The sequence below is a fragment of the Salmo salar genome, chromosome 14, assembly GCF_965601325.2.
Source record: "Salmo salar chromosome 14, fSalSal1, whole genome shotgun sequence".
In the NCBI taxonomy this organism is placed as follows: Eukaryota; Metazoa; Chordata; class Actinopteri; order Salmoniformes; family Salmonidae; genus Salmo; species Salmo salar.
This window is the reverse complement of record NC_138304.1, coordinates 51,441,709-51,458,157: the sequence shown is the minus strand read 5'-3', so window position 1 is coordinate 51,458,157 and position 16,449 is coordinate 51,441,709. Positions and strand designations below refer to the sequence as shown.

The following is a 16,449-nucleotide window of genomic DNA, read 5'->3' as shown; positions in this document are numbered from 1 at the left end:
AGAGGTCCCTATAACATCATGTTTTACTTTAACCTTTATTTAACTCGGCAAGTCAATTAAGAACAAATTCTTATTTTCAATGACAGCCTAGGAACAGTGGGTTAATTGCCTTGTTCAAGGGGCAGAACGACAGATTTGTACCTTGTCAGCTCGGGGATTTGAACTTGCAACCTTTCGGTTACTAGTCCAACGCTCTAACCACTAGGATTACCTGCCGACCCTACACTCTAACCACTAGGCTACGCTGGCGCCCCTTGACAGTAGTAACAGTAAAATCAACAGATCAGAGATTATTTACATTTCATATCCTCATCGAACTGAAAAAAAACAACACCTCCATCAATCATTTTTTTGATACTGTAGATACATTTATATGTTTTTACAGTGTAATTTATCCATCGTACAATAATGACAACAAAAAACAAAAAAACATAATCAAATCAATAAACCCATTAAAAGATGATTGTCACTTTTAAAACTGTCATTCACCATTATTACATAAAGACTGCAAATAAATAATGTACAGAGATATTTACAATATGCACAACAAAATGGAAGTGCAAAAAGTTTTTGGGGGATCCATGGAAACAGGAAGGATAGAACGGAAGCTTAATACAGATACATTGTTCCCATAGAAATAGAATCATGGCTGCCGGTCCACCTCTTAGACCCCATTGAACTTGAATGGCACCTCCGTTCTAGTCATCCTATTTCTATAATTGTACCGAATACCTTCCTCTTCTGATGCTTTAAATCAACAACCAATAATAATAATTAATAATAATACCATTACTTGTATATAATTCATATTTTACAGGACATTTAGTAACATTTAGGCATTTTTTTAAAACTTCCTATGTAAATGATCTCTATAATGTTATTTAAACTTGTAGTAAAACATGATTCGGACGGAGAGAGAGAGAGATAAAAATGAACACGTTACGTACAGTATAGAACGGCATTCCACCAGAAACTGGAAAGTTTTTTTGATCTTGTTGTTGTTGTCATCCGATGAAAATAGAAGAACAAAATCACAGAACCACAAGCAAGAGAGAGAGAGAGAGCGAGAGAGGCACCCTGTCCCAAACTGACCCCTGACCCTTAGACACTTCTCTTCTAGCCTGTAGTCACAGTGTTGATCTGAGAACAATGAGGAGGTTTAAGCTGCATAGCGAAAGGTGGAGCTACAGTATCATCTCAAATCTACACTCAGAATGTTATTCAGGGATTCTTGAAATTCAGGACAATCTTTTTTTATTTACAGTTTTTTTTATTTAACTAGGCAAGTCAGTTAAGAATTCATTGTTATTTACAATGATGGCCTACCCCGGACAAACCTGGACGATGCTGGTGCCAATTGTGTGATTCAGCCTGGATTCGAACCAGGGACTGTCGTAGTGTTACCTCTTGCACTGAGATGCAGTGCCTTAGACCACAGCGCCAGTCGGGAGCAGGGAAACAAAAAAAATATATAATTGAAAGAAATGGAATTAGTTTAATTATTTAAATTGAAAAAATGACATTTAGGAGAAAAATATTTTTTCACGGTAATTTTCCTAAATATTTGCAATATTATTAATTTCCATGTCGGCTCTGTGAAATGTCCTTGTCTGGAGCAAAGGACCACAATTTCAAACTCCCCCCAAAAGTGTTTAAAAATCTAAAAACAAACAATAATGGATATTAACTGAAATCGGATATCATGTATTTTCTTGCAATAGCCTTCTCTGACTTCAAGGAATATTTATCTAAAAAAATGTGACTCATAAAAGACGTGTTCGGAGTTTTGGTCAGCACTTGTCTAAAATCCTAAATTAATCAGGAACGAGAAGGGGCAGCTACATTAAACAAACATTATTAATCCCTCACAACCATAATAACCTGTCAACTCCATCTACCTTACAGATTAACATAGAATATGATTTTTGGTTCAAATATGTTACATTTAATTACGTTTTAGAGCCAAAAAAGCAAATGAGAGAAAAACAAAATTGCTACATAGTATATACCACTTGAATAAATTAGGAAAAAAATATGCAATTTGTCAACTCTGTACAACATCAACTCCGTCAGAAAATCTGAAAGATCTGATCATGTTTTTGATAGGAATTTTTCAAATAAATAATTGTACAAAAAATTGTATTGAACTTTTATTTTTTTTATAGACAAATAAGTGACCACCGTCAGTTGCTTGGCAACTCTGTCACTTATTGCTAGCCCACTTACGATATATATAGTATATATATATACAGTATATATATTACAGTATATATTACAGTATATATATATATTATATTATATTTTATATTCTGAAACAATATGTTAATAATAGCCCTGCAAAATATGCTTAAACTATTGAACTGTTTGCTGAGCTAGAAAAACAAGATAAAGCTTACTTTATAAATCTTGTTTTATTTTCTTAATCTAGAAAAACATGCCAAAATGCTAATGAAATGAACCCTGGAGAATTATACAGTGGTATAAAAGAAAACAAAAAAAGACATTGAGATCTGTATTACAAGCTAATGTTAGAATGAAACAATCAAGGCCATTAAACACTCGTTGGACAGTAAAAATAAAATGCCTTTTATGGTGTGTGAAGGAGTTGACATAAATCCAATTAGTTGCATTTTATGAAAAAAAGGTTATAATTAGGAGGTTGTTCCTTTACAAAGGTGTGATAGCTAATACTTTGGTTTATTAAAATATATATTTAAAATGTTGTTATTATGAAGAAAAAAATATTGGGAGTTGGGATTGTTCCGTCTTTCAAGAAACCCTGATTTACATGTACGAGGAATTTGACCTGGTGAAATGGTGTAGGGTGTAGGGGCTAGGGTGTAGTGGCTAGGGTGTAGGGGCTAGGGTGTAGGGTGTAGGGGTTGATTTTGAGTCAGGGCAAGGATTCCAGATAAGACGTTACACACTGCAGTGTAAAACATTGTGCTCTTGAATCCTTCCTGGTAGCAGATAAAGACAGATACTGGTGGAACTATATAGAGACCGAACACTTCCTGGTAGCAGATAAAGACAGATACTTGTGGAACTATATAGAGACTGAACACTTCCTGGTAGCAGATAAAGACAGATACTTGTGGAACTATATAGAGACTGAACACTTCCTGGTAGCAGATCAGATACTGGTGGAACTATATAGAGACTACAGTACACCTCACCTCTGTTACCTTCTCATCTAGCTGATCAAGCTAAGAAAGACAGAGCTGTGGGTGTGTTTGTGGAAGCGTGTTCGTCTTGCTCCAGTTGTTTGATCATGAAAAACACAGGTCGTTCTGTGCTGCAGTCTTGTCTATAAAGTCCCCCCTCCCCTCCGTGTCGTTCATAGTTCTGCGTCCAGGCTGAGACTGTTCTTTATCCACAGTTTAAGTACTCCAGAGCCACTTCATAGCAGAACTTGTACTGATCCTGTAGAACAGAAACAAACAAGGGGCTAGTATTATTCACTGCTGATCTGATCTAGGCTACATAAACACTGATCTGATCTAGGCTACATAAACACTGATCTGATCTAGGCTACATAAACACTGATCTGATCTAGGCTACATAAACACTTGATCTGATCTAGGCTACATAAACACTGATCTGATCTAGGCTACATAAACACTTGATCTGATCTAGGCTACATAAACACTGATCTGATCTAGGCTACATAAACACTTGATCTGAACTAGACTACATAAACACTTGATCTGATCTAGGCTACATAAACACTGATCTGATCTAGGCTACGTAAACACTGATCTGATCTAGGCTACATAGACATTTACACACTACATCGGACAGGATATTGTGCTGTCTTGTCATGACAGTGAACCTAGGAGTTGGACAAGACAGCACAAACAGATCTGTAGTGTTAATGATGACAGAACGTGTTTCCTACCAGTAGGTCATCTGTAGTGTTAATGATGACAGAACGTGTTTCCTACCAGTAGGTCATCTGTAGTGTTAATGATGACAGAACGTGTTTCCTACCAGTAGGTCATCTGTAGTGTTAATGATGACAGAACGTGTTTCCTACCAGTAGGTCATCTGTAGTGTTAATGATTACAGAACGTGTTTCCTACCAGTAGGTCATCTGTAGTGTTAATGATGACAGAACGTGTTTCCTACCAGTAGGTCATCTGTAGTGTTAATGATTACAGAACGTGTTTCCTACCAGTAGGTCGACCATGTTGGGTTTGTTGTTCCTCAGTGTTTTGACGGCGTGGAAAACGTCTACAGAACGTTGATGTTGCAACATCTCACAAACAATACTGATGGCACAGAACGTCCCACTGCGGCCTCCTCCGTTACTGCAGCGAAGGAGAGAGAGAGAGAGAGAGAGAGAGCGAGCGAGAGGAAGACAGAGACAGATAAACAGAGAGGGAGAGAGCGAGCGAGCGAGAGGAAGACAGAGACAGATAAACAGAGAGAGGGAGAGAGCGAGCGAGCGAGAGGAAGACAGAGACAGATAAACAGAGAGAGGGAGAGAGCGAGCGAGCGAGAGGAAGACAGAGACAGATAAACAGAGAGAGGGAGAGAGCGAGCGAGCGAGAGGAAGACAGAGACAGATAAACAGAGAGAGGGAGAGAGAGAGCGAGCGAGAGGAAGACAGAGACAGATAAACAGAGAGAGGGAGAGAGAGAGCGAGCGAGAGGAAGACAGAGACAGATAAACAGAGAGAGGGAGAGAGCGAGCGAGCGAGAGGAAGACAGAGACAGATAAACAGAGAGGGAGAGAGCGAGCGAGCGAGCGAGAGGAAGACAGAGACAGATAGAGGGAGCGAGCGAGCGAGAGGAAGACAGAGACAGATAAACAGAGAGAGGGAGAAGGGGTGTATTCTGTCATTCAGATGGTTTCAGATAGAAGTGTAATGAATAAAGCTAACACCATTCCCTTTGGAGAGAGACAAAGCAACGGGTTGTGGTGGAAGTGAAGTCCACATTATTCATTTGCGCTCAAAGCGCCAGTCGTCTCTATTGAACAGTGTGGTGGAGTGAGCAGTGAGCGCAATAAGGTCAACAGATGAGAGGAGAGACATTAAGGTCAACAGATGAGAGGAGAGACATTTCCATCTAAAGTAGAATCTCAGTAGAAGGTAATTGTGACTTGCAGACAGTGTGTGTATGTCTGTGTCCCTGTGTGTGTCCCTGTGTGTGTGTGTGTGTGTGTGTGTGTGTATGTCTGTCTGTGTGTGTGTGTGTGTGTGTGTGTGTGTGTGTGTATGTCTGTGTCCCTGTGTGTGTGTGTGTGTGTGTGTGTCCCTGTGTATGTCTGTGTGGGTGTGTGTGTTTGTGTGTGTGCCCCTGTGTGTGTGTGTGTGTGTGTGTGTGTTTGCATGTGTGTTAGTGTGTGTGTGTGAGTGTATGTCTGTGTGTGTGTGTGTGTGTGTGTGTGTGTGTGTGTGTGTGTGTGTGTGTGTGTGTGTGTGTGTGTGTGTGTGTGTGTGTGTGTGTGTGTGTGTGTGTTACTTACAGACAGTGCACCACAGTGCGGCCCTCTCCTCCATCATACTCCTCCTGCCATTTGTCCACCTGTCTGATGAGCTTCAGGAAGGAGCGTTTGGACATGGGCGTGTCTCGGTACATGGGCCAGCCCAGGAACTGGAACTGTTGGACCATACGGTACCCGTCCTGAGGCTGGAGAGACAGACAGATAGATACAGGTTCATAAACAGAGAGAAAGGCAGATATAGGTTCATAAACAGACAGATAGATAGATATAGGTTCATAAACAGAGAGACAGGCAGATATAGGTTCATAAACAGAGACAGGCAGATATAGGTTCATAAACAGACAGATAGATAGATATAGGTTCATAAACAGACAGATAGATAGATATAGGTTCATAAACAGACAGATAGATAGATATAGGTTCATAAACAGACAGATAGATAGATATAGGTTCATAAACAGACAGATAGATAAATATAGGTTCATAAACAGACAGATAGATATAGGTTCATAAACAGACAGATAGATAGATACAGGTTCATAAACAGACAGATAGATAGATATAGGTTCATAAACAGACAGATAGATAGATATAGGTTCATAGACAGATAGATAGATATAGGTTCATAAACAAACAGATAGATAGATATAGGTTCATAAACAGACAGATAGATAGATATAGGTTCATAAACAGACAGATAGATAGATATAGGTTCATAAACAGACAGATAGATAGATATAGGTTCATAAACAGACAGATAGATAGATATAGGTTCATAAACAGACAGATAGATAGATATAGGTTCATAAACAGAGAAAGGCAGATATAGGTTCATAAACAGACAGATAGATAGATATAGGTTCATAAACAGACAGACAGGTGGAAATAGGTTAATAAACAGAGAGACAGATATAGGTATTTAGGGTAGTTATGGTCAGGTAAGGTAGTTAGGGTTGGGTAAGGTAGTTAGGGTCAGGTAAGGTAGTTGGGGTCAGGTAAGGTAGTTGGGGTCAGGTAAGGTAATTGGGGTCAGTTAAGGTGGTTGGGGTCAGATGTGTCAGGTAAGGTAGTTAGGGTCAGGTGTGTCAGGTAAAGTAGTTGGGGTCAGGTAAGGTAATTGGGGTCAGTTAAGGTGGTTGGGTTCAGGTAAGGTAGTTAGGGTCAGGTGTGTCAGGTAAGGTAGTTAGGGTCAGGTAAGGTAGTTAGGGTCAGGTAAGGTAGTTAGGGTCAGGTGTGTCAGGTAAGGTAGTTAGGGTCAGCTAAGGTAGTTGGGGTCAGGTGAGGGAGTTGGGGTCAGGTAAGGTAAGGTTGTTGGGGTCAGGTAAGGTAGTTGGGGTCAGGTGTGTCAGGTAAGGTGGTTGGGGTCAGGTAAGGTGGTTGGGGTCAGGTAACGTAGTTGGGGTCAGGTAAGGTAGTTGGGGTCAGGTAAGGTAGTTAGGGTCAGGTAAGGTAGTTAGGGTCAGGTAAGGTGGTTGGGGTCAGGTAAGGTTGTTGGGGTCAAGTAAGGTAGTTGGGGTCAAGTAAGGTAGTTGGCGTCAGGTAAGGTAGATAGGATCAGGTAAGTTAGTTGGGGTCAGGTAAGGTAGTTGGGGTCAGGTAAGGTAGTTGGGGTCAGGTAAGGTAGTTGGGGTCAAGTAAGGTAGTTGGGGTCAGGTAAGGTAGTTGGGGTCAAGTAAGGTAGTTGGGGTCAGGTAAGGTAGTTGGGGTCAGGTAAGGTAGTTGGGGTCAGGTAAGGTAGTTAGAGTAAGGTAAGGTAGTTGGGGTCAGGTAAGGTAGTTAGGGTCAGGTGTGTCAGGTAAGGTAGTTGGGGTCAGGTAAGGTAATTGGGGTCAGGTAAGGTAGTTAGGGTCAGGTAAGGTAGTTGTGGTCAGGTAAGGTAGTTGGGGGCAGGTAAGGTTGTTGGGGTCAGGTAAGGTAGTTGGTGTCAGGTAAGGTAGTTAGGGTAAGGTAAGGTAGTTGGGATCAGGTAAGGTAGTTGGGATCAGGTAAGGTAGTTAGGGTCAGGTGTGTCAGGTAAGGAAGTTGGGGTCAGGTAAGGTTGTTGGGGTCAGGTAAGATAGTTGGGGTCAGGTAAGGTAGTTGGGGTCAGGTAAGGTAGTTGGGGACAGGTAAGGTAGTTGGGGTCAGGTTAGATAGTTGGGGTCAGGTTAGGTTGTTGGGGTCAGGTAAGGTAGTTGGGGTCAGGTAAGGTAGTTGGGGTCAGGTAAGATAGTTGGGGTCAGGTAAGGTAGTTGGGGTCAGGTAAGGTAGTTGGGTTCAGGTAAGGTTGTTGGGGTCAGGTAAGGTAGTTAGGGTCAGGTAAGGTAGTTAGGGTCAGGTGTGTCAGGTAAGGTAGTTAGGGTCAGGTAAGGTAGTTGGGTTCAGGTAAGGTAGTTAGGGTCAGGTAAGGTAGTTGGGGTCAGGTAAGGTAGTTCGGGTCAGGTGTGTCAGGTAAGGTAGTTGGGGTCAGGTAAGGTAGTTGGGGTCAGGTAAGGTAGTTGGGGTCAGGTAAGGTAGTTCGGGTCAGGTGTGTCAGGTAAGGTAGTTGGGGTCAGGTAAGGTAGTTGGGGTCAGGTAAGGTAGTTGGGCTCAGGTAAGGTAGTTGGGGTCAGGTAAGGTAGTTGGGGACAGGTAAGGTAGTTGGGGTCAGGTAAGGTAGTTAGGGTCAGGTAAGGTAGTTGGGGTCAGGTAAGGTAGTTAGGGTCAGGTGTGTCAGGTAAGGTAGTTGGGGTCAGGTAAGGTAGTTGGGGTCAGGTAAGGTAGTTGGGGTCAGGTAAGGTAGTTAGGGTCAGGTGTGTCAGGTAAGGTAGTTAGGGTCAGGTAAGGTAGTTGGGGTCAGGTAAGGTAGTTGGGGTCAGGTAAGGTAGTTGGGTCAGGTAAGGTAGTTAGAGTCAGGTAAGGTAGTTGGGGTCAGGTAAGGTAGTTGGGGTCAGGTAAGGTAATTGGGGTCAGTTAAGGTGGTTGGGGTCAGATGTGTCAGGTAAGGTAGTTAGGGTCAGGTGTGTCAGGTAAAGTAGTTGGGGTCAGGTAAGGTAATTGGGGTCAGTTAAGGTGGTTGGGGTCAGGTAAGGTAGTTAGGGTCAGGTGTGTCAGGTAAGGTAGTTAGGGTCAGGTAAGGTAGTTAGGGTCAGGTAAGGTAGTTAGGGTCAGGTGTGTCAGGTAAGGTAGTTAGGGTCAGCTAAGGTAGTTGGGGTCAGGTGAGGGAGTTGGGGTCAGGTAAGATAAGGTTGTTGGGGTCAGGTAAGGTAGTTGGGGTCAGGTGTGTCAGGTAAGGTGGTTGGGGTCAGGTAAGGTGGTTGGGGTCAGGTAACGTAGTTGGGGTCAGGTAAGGTAGTTGGGGTCAGGTAAGGTAGTTAGGGTCAGGTAAGGTGGTTGGGGTCAGGTAAGGTTGTTGGGGTCAAGTAAGGTAGTTGGGGTCAAGTAAGGTAGTTGGCGTCAGGTAAGGTAGATAGGATCAGGTAAGGTAGTTGGGTCAGGTAAGGTAGTTGGGGTCAAGTAAGGTAGTTGGGGTCAGGTAAGGTAGTTGGGGTCAGGTAAGGTAGTTGGGGTCAAGTAAGGTAGTTGGGATCAGGTAAGGTAGTTGGGGTTAGGTAAGGTAGTTAGAGTAAGGTAAGGTAGTTGGGGTCAGGTAAGGTAGTTAGGGTCAGGTGTGTCAGGTAAGGTAGTTGGGGTCAGGTAAGGTAATTGGGGTCAGGTAAGGTAGTTAGGGTCAGGTAAGGTAGTTGTGGTCAGGTAAGGTAGTTGGGGGCAGGTAAGGTTGTTGGGGTCAGGTAAGGTAGTTGGTGTCAGGTAAGGTAGTTAGGGTAAGGTAAGGTAGTTGGGATCAGGTAAGGTAGTTGGGATCAGGTAAGGTAGTTAGGGTCAGGTGTGTCAGGTAAGGAAGTTGGGGTCAGGTAAGGTTGTTGGGGTCAGGTAAGATAGTTGGGGTCAGGTAAGGTAGTTGGGGTCAGGTAAGGTAGTTGGGGTCAGGTAAGGTTGTTGGGGTCAGGTTAGATAGTTGGGGTCAGGTTAGGTTGTTGGGGTCAGGTAAGGTAGTTGGGGTCAGGTTAGATAGTTGGGGTCAGGTTAGGTTGTTGGGGTCAGGTAAGGTAGTTGGGGTCAGGTAAGGTAGTTGGGGTCAGGTAAGATAGTTGGGGTCAGGTAAGGTAGTTGGGGTCAGGTAAGGTTGTTGGGGTCAGGTAAGGTAGTTAGGGTCAGGTAAGGTAGTTAGGGTCAGGTGTGTCAGGTAAGGTAGTTAGGGTCAGGTAAGGTAGTTGGGTTCAGGTAAAGTAGTTGGGGTCAGGTAAGGTAGTTAGGGACAGGTAAGGTAGTTGGGGTCAGGTAAGGTAGTTCGGGTCAGGTGTGTCAGGTAAGGTAGTTGGGGTCAGGTAAGGTAGTTGGGGTCAGGTAAGGTAGTTGGGGTCAGGTAAGGTAGTTGGGGTCAGGTAAGGTAGTTGGGGTCAGGTAAGGTAGTTAGGGTCAGGTGTGTCAGGTAAGGTAGTTAGGGTCAGGTAAGGTAGTTGGGGTCAGGTAAGGTAGTTGGGGTCAGGTAAGGTAGTTGGGGTCAGGTAAGGTAGTTGGGCTCAGGTAAGGTAGTTGGGGTCAGGTAAGGTAGTTGGGGTCAGGTAAGGTAGTTGGGGTCAGGTAAGGTAGTTAGGGTCAGGTAAGGTAGTTGGGGTCAGGTAAGGTAGTTAGGGTCAGGTGTGTCAGGTAAGGTAGTTGGGGTCAGGTAAGGTAGTTGGGGTCAGGTAAGGTAGTTGGGGTCAGGTAAGGTAGTTAGGGTCAGGTGTGTCAGGTAAGGTAGTTAGGGTCAGGTAAGGTAGTTGGGGTCAGGTAAGGTAGTTGGGGTCAGGTAAGGTAGTTGGGGTCAGGTAAGGTAGTTAGGGTCAGGTAAGGTAGTTGGGGTCAGGTAAGGTAGTTAGGGTCAGGTAAGGTAGTTGTGGTCAGGTAAGGTAGTTGGGGGCAGGTAAGGTTGTTGGGGTCAGGTAAGGTAGTTGGTGTCAGGTAAGGTAGTTAGGGTAAGGTAAGGTAGTTGGGATCAGGTAAGGTAGTTGTGATCAGGTAAGGTAGTTAGGGTCAGGTGTGTCAGCTAAGGAAGTTGGGGTCAGGTAAGGTTGTTTGGGTCAGGTAAGATAGTTTGGGTCAGGTAAGGTAGTTGGGGTCAGATGTGTCAGGTAAGGTTGTTGGGGTCAGGTAAGGTAGTTGGGATCAGGTAAGGTAGTTGGGGTCAGGTAAGGTAGTTGGGGGCAGGTAAGGTAGTTGGGATCAGGTAAGGTTGTTGGGGTCAGGTTAGATAGTTGGGGTCAGGTTAGGTTGTTGGGGTCAGGTAAGGTAGTTGGGGTCAGGTAAGGTAGTTGGGGTCAGGTAAGATAGTTGGGGTCAGGTAAGGTACTTGGGGTCAGGTAAGGTAGTTGGGGTCAGGTAAGGTTGTTGGGGTCAGGTAAGGTAGTTAGGGTCAGGTAAGGTAGTTAGGGTCAGGTGTGTCAGGTAAGGTAGTTAGGGTCAGGTAAGGTAGTTGGGTTCAGGTAAAGTAGTTGGGGTCAGGTAAGGTAGTTAGGGTCAGGTAAGGTAGTTGGGGTCAGGTAAGGTAGTTCGGGTCAGGTGTGTCAGGTAAGGTAGTTGGGGTCAGGTAAGGTAGTTGGGGTCAGGTAAGGTAGTTAGAGTAAGGTAAGGTAGTTGGGGTCAGGTAAGGTAGTTGGGGTCAGGTAAGGTAATTGGGGTCAGTTAAGGTGGTTGGGGTCAGATGTGTCAGGTAAGGTAGTTAGGATCAGGTGTGTCAGGTAAAGTAGTTGGGGTCAGGTAAGGTAATTGGGGTCAGTTAAGGTGGTTGGGGTCAGGTAAGGTAGTTAGGGTCAGGTGTGTCAGGTAAGGTAGTTAGGGTCAGGTAAGGTAGTTAGGGTCAGGTAAGGTAGTTAGGGTCAGGTGTGTCAGGTAAGGTAGTTAGGGTCAGCTAAGGTAGTTGGGGTCAGGTGAGGGAGTTGGGGTCAGGTAAGGTAAGGTTGTTGGGGTCAGGTAAGGTAGTTGGGGTCAGGTGTGTCAGGTAAGGTGGTTGGGGTCAGGTAAGGTGGTTGGGGTCAGGTAACGTAGTTGGGGTCAGGTAAGGTAGTTGGGGTCAGGTAAGGTAGTTAGGGTCAGGTAAGGTAGTTAGGGTCAGGTAAGGTGGTTGGGGTCAGGTAAGGTTGTTGGGGTCAAGTAAGGTAGTTGGGGTCAAGTAAGGTAGTTGGCGTCAGGTAAGGTAGATAGGATCAGGTAAGGTAGTTGGGGTCAGGTAAGGTAGTTGGGGTCAGGTAAGGTAGTTGGGGTCAGGTAAGGTAGTTGGGGTCAAGTAAGGTAGTTGGGGTCAGGTAAGGTAGTTGGGGTCAAGTAAGGTAGTTGGGGTCAGGTAAGGTAGTTGGGGTCAGGTAAGGTAGTTGGGGTCAGGTAAGGTAGTTAGAGTAAGGTAAGGTAGTTGGGGTCAGGTAAGGTAGTTAGGGTCAGGTGTGTCAGGTAAGGTAGTTGGGGTCAGGTAAGGTAATTGGGGTCAGGTAAGGTAGTTAGGGTCAGGGAAGGTAGTTGTGGTCAGGTAAGGTAGTTGGGGGCAGGTAAGGTTGTTGGGGTCAGGTAAGGTAGTTGGTGTCAGGTAAGGTAGTTAGGGTAAGGTAAGGTAGTTGGGATCAGGTAAGGTAGTTGGGATCAGGTAAGGTAGTTAGGGTCAGGTGTGTCAGGTAAGGAAGTTGGGGTCAGGTAAGGTTGTTGGGGTCAGGTAAGATAGTTGGGGTCAGGTAAGGTAGTTGGGGTCAGGTAAGGTAGTTGGGGTCAGGTAAGGTTGTTGGGGTCAGGTTAGATAGTTGGGGTCAGGTTAGGTTGTTGGGGTCAGGTAAGGTAGTTGGGGTCAGGTAAGGTAGTTGGGGTCAGGTAAGATAGTTGGGGTCAGGTAAGGTAGTTGTGGTCAGGTAAGGTAGTTGGGGGCAGGTAAGGTTGTTGGGGTCAGGTAAGGTAGTTGGTGTCAGGTAAGGTAGTTAGGGTAAGGTAAGGTAGTTGGGATCAGGTAAGGTAGTTGGGATCAGGTAAGGTAGTTAGGGTCAGGTGTGTCAGGTAAGGAAGTTGGGGTCAGGTAAGGTTGTTGGGGTCAGGTAAGATAGTTGGGGTCAGGTAAGGTAGTTGGGGTCAGGTAAGGTAGTTGGGGTCAGGTAAGGTTGTTGGGGTCAGGTTAGATAGTTGGGGTCAGGTTAGGTTGTTGGGGTCAGGTAAGGTAGTTGGGGTCAGGTAAGGTAGTTGGGGTCAGGTAAGATAGTTGGGGTCAGGTAAGGTAGTTGGGGTCAGGTAAGGTAGTTGGGGTCAGGTAAGGTTGTTGGGGTCAGGTAAGGTAGTTAGGGTCAGGTAAGGTAGTTAGGGTCAGGTGTGTCAGGTAAGGTAGTTAGGGTCAGGTAAGGTAGTTGGGTTCAGGTAAGGTAGTTAGGGTCAGGTAAGGTAGTTGGGGTCAGGTAAGGTAGTTCGGGTCAGGTGTGTCAGGTAAGGTAGTTGGGGTCAGGTAAGGTAGTTCGGGTCAGGTAAGGTAGTTGGGGTCAGGTAAGGTAGTTGGGGTCAGGTAAGGTAGTTGGGGTCAGGTAAGGTAGTTAGGGTCAGGTAAGGTAGTTGGGGTCAGGTAAGGTAGTTAGGGTCAGGTGTGTCAGGTAAGGTAGTTAGGGTCAGGTAAGGTAGTTGGGGTCAGGTAAGGTAGTTGGGGTCAGGTAAGGTAGTTGGGGTCAGGTAAGGTAGTTGGGATCAGGTAAGGTAGTTAGGGTCAGGTGTGTCAGGTAAGGTTGTTGGGGTCAGGTAAGGTAGTTGGGATCAGGTAAGGTAGTTGGGGTCAGGTAAGGTAGTTGGGGTCAGGTAAGGTAGTTGGGGTCAGGTAAGGTAGTTAGGGTCAGGTAAGGTAGTTGGGGTCAGGTAAGGTAGTTAGGGTCAGGTGTGTCAGGTAAGGTAGTTGGGGTCAGGTAAGGTAGTTGGGGTCAGGTAAGGTAGTTAGGGTCAGGTGTGTCAGGTAAGGTAGTTAGGGTCAGGTAAGGTAGTTGGGGTCAGGTAAGGTAGTTGGGGTCAGGTAAGGTAGTTAGGGTCAGGTAAGGTAGTTGGGGTCAGGTAAGGTAGTTAGGGTCAGGTAAGGTAGTTGTGGTCAGGTAAGGTAGTTGGGGGCAGGTAAGGTTGTTAGGGTCAGGTAAGGTAGTTGGTGTCAGGTAAGGTAGTTAGGGTAAGGTAAGGTAGTTGGGATCAGGTAAGGTAGTTGTGATCAGGTAAGGTAGTTAGGGTCAGGTGTGTCAGGTAAGGAAGTTGGGGTCAGGTAAGGTTGTTGGGGTCAGGTAAGATAGTTTGGGTCAGGTAAGGTAGTTGGGGTCAGATGTGTCAGGTAAGGTTGTTGGGGTCAGGTAAGGTAGTTGGGGTCAGGTAAGGTAGTTGGGGGCAGGTAAGGTAGTTGGGATCAGGTAAGGTTGTTGGGGTCAGGTTAGATAGTTGGGGTCAGGTTAGGTTGTTGGGTTCAGGTAAGGTAGTTGGGGTCAGGTAAGGTAGTTGGGGTCAGGTAAGATAGTTGGGGTCAGGTAAGGTAGTTGGGGTCAGGTAAGGTAGTTGGGGTCAGGTAAGGTTGTTGGGGTCAGGTAAGGTAGTTAGGGTCAGGTGTGTCAGGTAAGGTAGTTAGGGTCAGGTAAGGTAGTTGGGTTCAGGTAAAGTAGTTGGGGTCAGGTAAGGTAGTTAGGGTCAGGTAAGGTAGTTGGGGTCAGGTAAGGTAGTTGGGGTCAGGTGTGTCAGGTAAGGTAGTTGGGGTCAGGTAAGGTAGTTGGGGTCAGGTAAGGTAGTTAGAGTAAGGTAAGGTAGTTGGGGTCAGGTAAGTTAGTTGGGGTCAGGTAAGGTAATTGGGGTCAGTTAAGGTGGTTGGGGTCAGATGTGTCAGGTAAGGTAGTTAGGATCAGGTGTGTCAGGTAAAGTAGTTGGGGTCAGGTAAGGTAATTGGGGTCAGTTAAGGTGGTTGGGGTCAGGTAAGGTAGTTAGGGTCAGGTGTGTCAGGTAAGGTAGTTAGGGTCAGGTAAGGTAGTTAGGGACAGGTAAGGTAGTTAGGGTCAGGTGTGTCAGGTAAGGTAGTTAGGGTCAGCTAAGGTAGTTGGGGTCAGGTGAGGGAGTTGGGGTCAGGTAAGGTAAGGTTGTTGGGGTCAGGTAAGGTAGTTGGGGTCAGGTGTGTCAGGTAAGGTGGTTGGGGTCAGGTAAGGTGGTTGGGGTCAGGTAACGTAGTTGGGGTCAGGTAAGGTAGTTGGGGTCAGGTAAGGTAGTTAGGGTCAGGTAAGGTAGTTAGGGTCAGGTAAGGTGGTTGGGGTCAGGTAAGGTTGTTGGGGTCAAGTAAGGTAGTTGGGGTCAAGTAAGGTAGTTGGCGTCAGGTAAGGTAGATAGGATCAGGTAAGGTAGTTGGGATCAGGTAAGGTAGTTGGGGTCAGGTAAGGTAGTTGGGGTCAGGTAAGGTAGTTGGGGTCAAGTAAGGTAGTTGGGGTCAGGTAAGGTAGTTGGGGTCAAGTAAGGTAGTTGGGGTCAGGTAAGGTAGTTGGGGTCAGGTAAGGTAGTTGGGGTCAGGTAAGGTAGTTAGAGTAAGGTAAGGTAGTTGGGGTCAGGTAAGGTAGTTAGGGTCAGGTGTGTCAGGTAAGGTAGTTGGGGTCAGGTAAGGTAATTGGGGTCAGGTAAGGTAGTTAGGGTCAGGTAAGGTAGTTATGGTCAGGTAAGGTAGTTGGGTGCAGGTAAGGTTGTTGGGGTCAGGTAAGGTAGTTGGTGTCAGGTAAGGTAGTTAGGGTAAGGTAAGGTAGTTGGGATCAGGTAAGGTAGTTGGGATCAGGTAAGGTAGTTAGGGTCAGGTGTGTCAGGTAAGGAAGTTGGGGTCAGGTAAGGTTGTTGGGGTCAGGTAAGATAGTTGGGGTCAGGTACGGTAGTTGGGATCAGGTAAGGTAGTTGGGGTCAGGTAAGGTTGTTGGGGTCAGGTTAGATAGTTGGGGTCAGGTTAGGTTGTTGGGGTCAGGTAAGGTAGTTGGGGTCAGGTAAGGTATTTAGGGTCAGGTAAGGTAGTTGGGGTCAGGTAAGGTAGTTAGGGTCAGGTAAGGTAGTTGTGGTCAGGTAAGGTAGTTGGGGGCAGGTAAGGTTGTTGGGGTCAGGTAAGGTAGTTGGTGTCAGGTAAGGTAGTTAGGGTAAGGTAAGGTAGTTGGGATCAGGTAAGGTAGTTGTGATCAGGTAAGGTAGTTAGGGTCAGGTGTGTCAGCTAAGGAAGTTGGGGTCAGGTAAGGTTGTTGGGGTCAGGTAAGATAGTTTGGGTCAGGTAAGGTAGTTGGGGTCAGATGTGTCAGGTAAGGTTGTTGGGGTCAGGTAAGGTAGTTGGGGTCAGGTAAGGTAGTTGGGGTCAGGTAAGGTAGTTGGGGGCAGGTAAGGTAGTTGGGATCAGGTAAGGTTGTTGGGGTCAGGTTAGATAGTTGGGGTCAGGTTAGGTTGTTGGGGTCAGGTAAGGTAGTTGGGGTCAGGTAAGGTAGTTGGGGTCAGGTAAGATAGTTGGGGTCAGGTAAGGTAGTTGGGGTCAGGTAAGGTTGTTGGGGTCAGGTAAGGTAGTTAGGGTCAGGTAAGGTAGTTAGGGTCAGGTGTGTCAGGTAAGGTAGTTAGGGTCAGGTAAGGTAGTTGGGTTCAGGTAAAGTAGTTGGGGTCAGGTAAGGTAGTTAGGGTCAGGTAAGGTAGTTGGGGTCAGGTAAGGTAGTTCGGGTCAGGTGTGTCAGGTAAGGTAGTTGGGGTCAGGTAAGGTAGTTGGGGTCAGGTAAGGTAGTTAGAGTAAGGTAAGGTAGTTGGGGTCAGGTAAGGTAGTTGGGGTCAGGTAAGGTAATTGGGGTCAGTTAAGGTGGTTGGGGTCAGATGTGTCAGGTAAGGTAGTTAGGATCAGGTGTGTCAGGTAAAGTAGTTGGGGTCAGGTAAGGTAATTGGGGTCAGTTAAGGTGGTTGGGGTCAGGTAAGGTAGTTAGGGTCAGGTGTGTCAGGTAAGGTAGTTAGGGTCAGGTACGGTAGTTAGGGACAGGT

General features: G+C 45.9%; 1 protein-coding gene across 5 annotated transcripts in view; it reads right to left on the bottom strand.

Annotated features, from left to right (window-relative positions):
* Positions 1–2,316: 2,316 nt before the first annotated feature.
* Positions 2,317–16,449, bottom strand: part of LOC106595545 (receptor-type tyrosine-protein phosphatase mu) — a 716,546-nt gene continuing 702,413 nt past the window's right edge. For 4 of the 5 annotated variants that reach the window (XM_045694495.2, XM_045694499.2, XM_045694501.2 and 1 more), the window contains 3 exons: positions 5,473–5,636; positions 4,175–4,310; positions 2,318–3,423 (listed from right to left, as the gene is read on the bottom strand). In XM_045694495.2, the coding sequence (XP_045550451.1) occupies positions 3,370–3,423; positions 4,175–4,310; positions 5,473–5,636 (354 nt within the window). In that variant the 3' untranslated portion in view covers positions 2,318–3,369. Of the gene's footprint in view, positions 3,424–4,174; positions 4,311–5,472; positions 5,637–16,449 lie in introns of all 5 variants that reach the window. The other variant, XM_082961032.1, reaches the window with a different exon arrangement.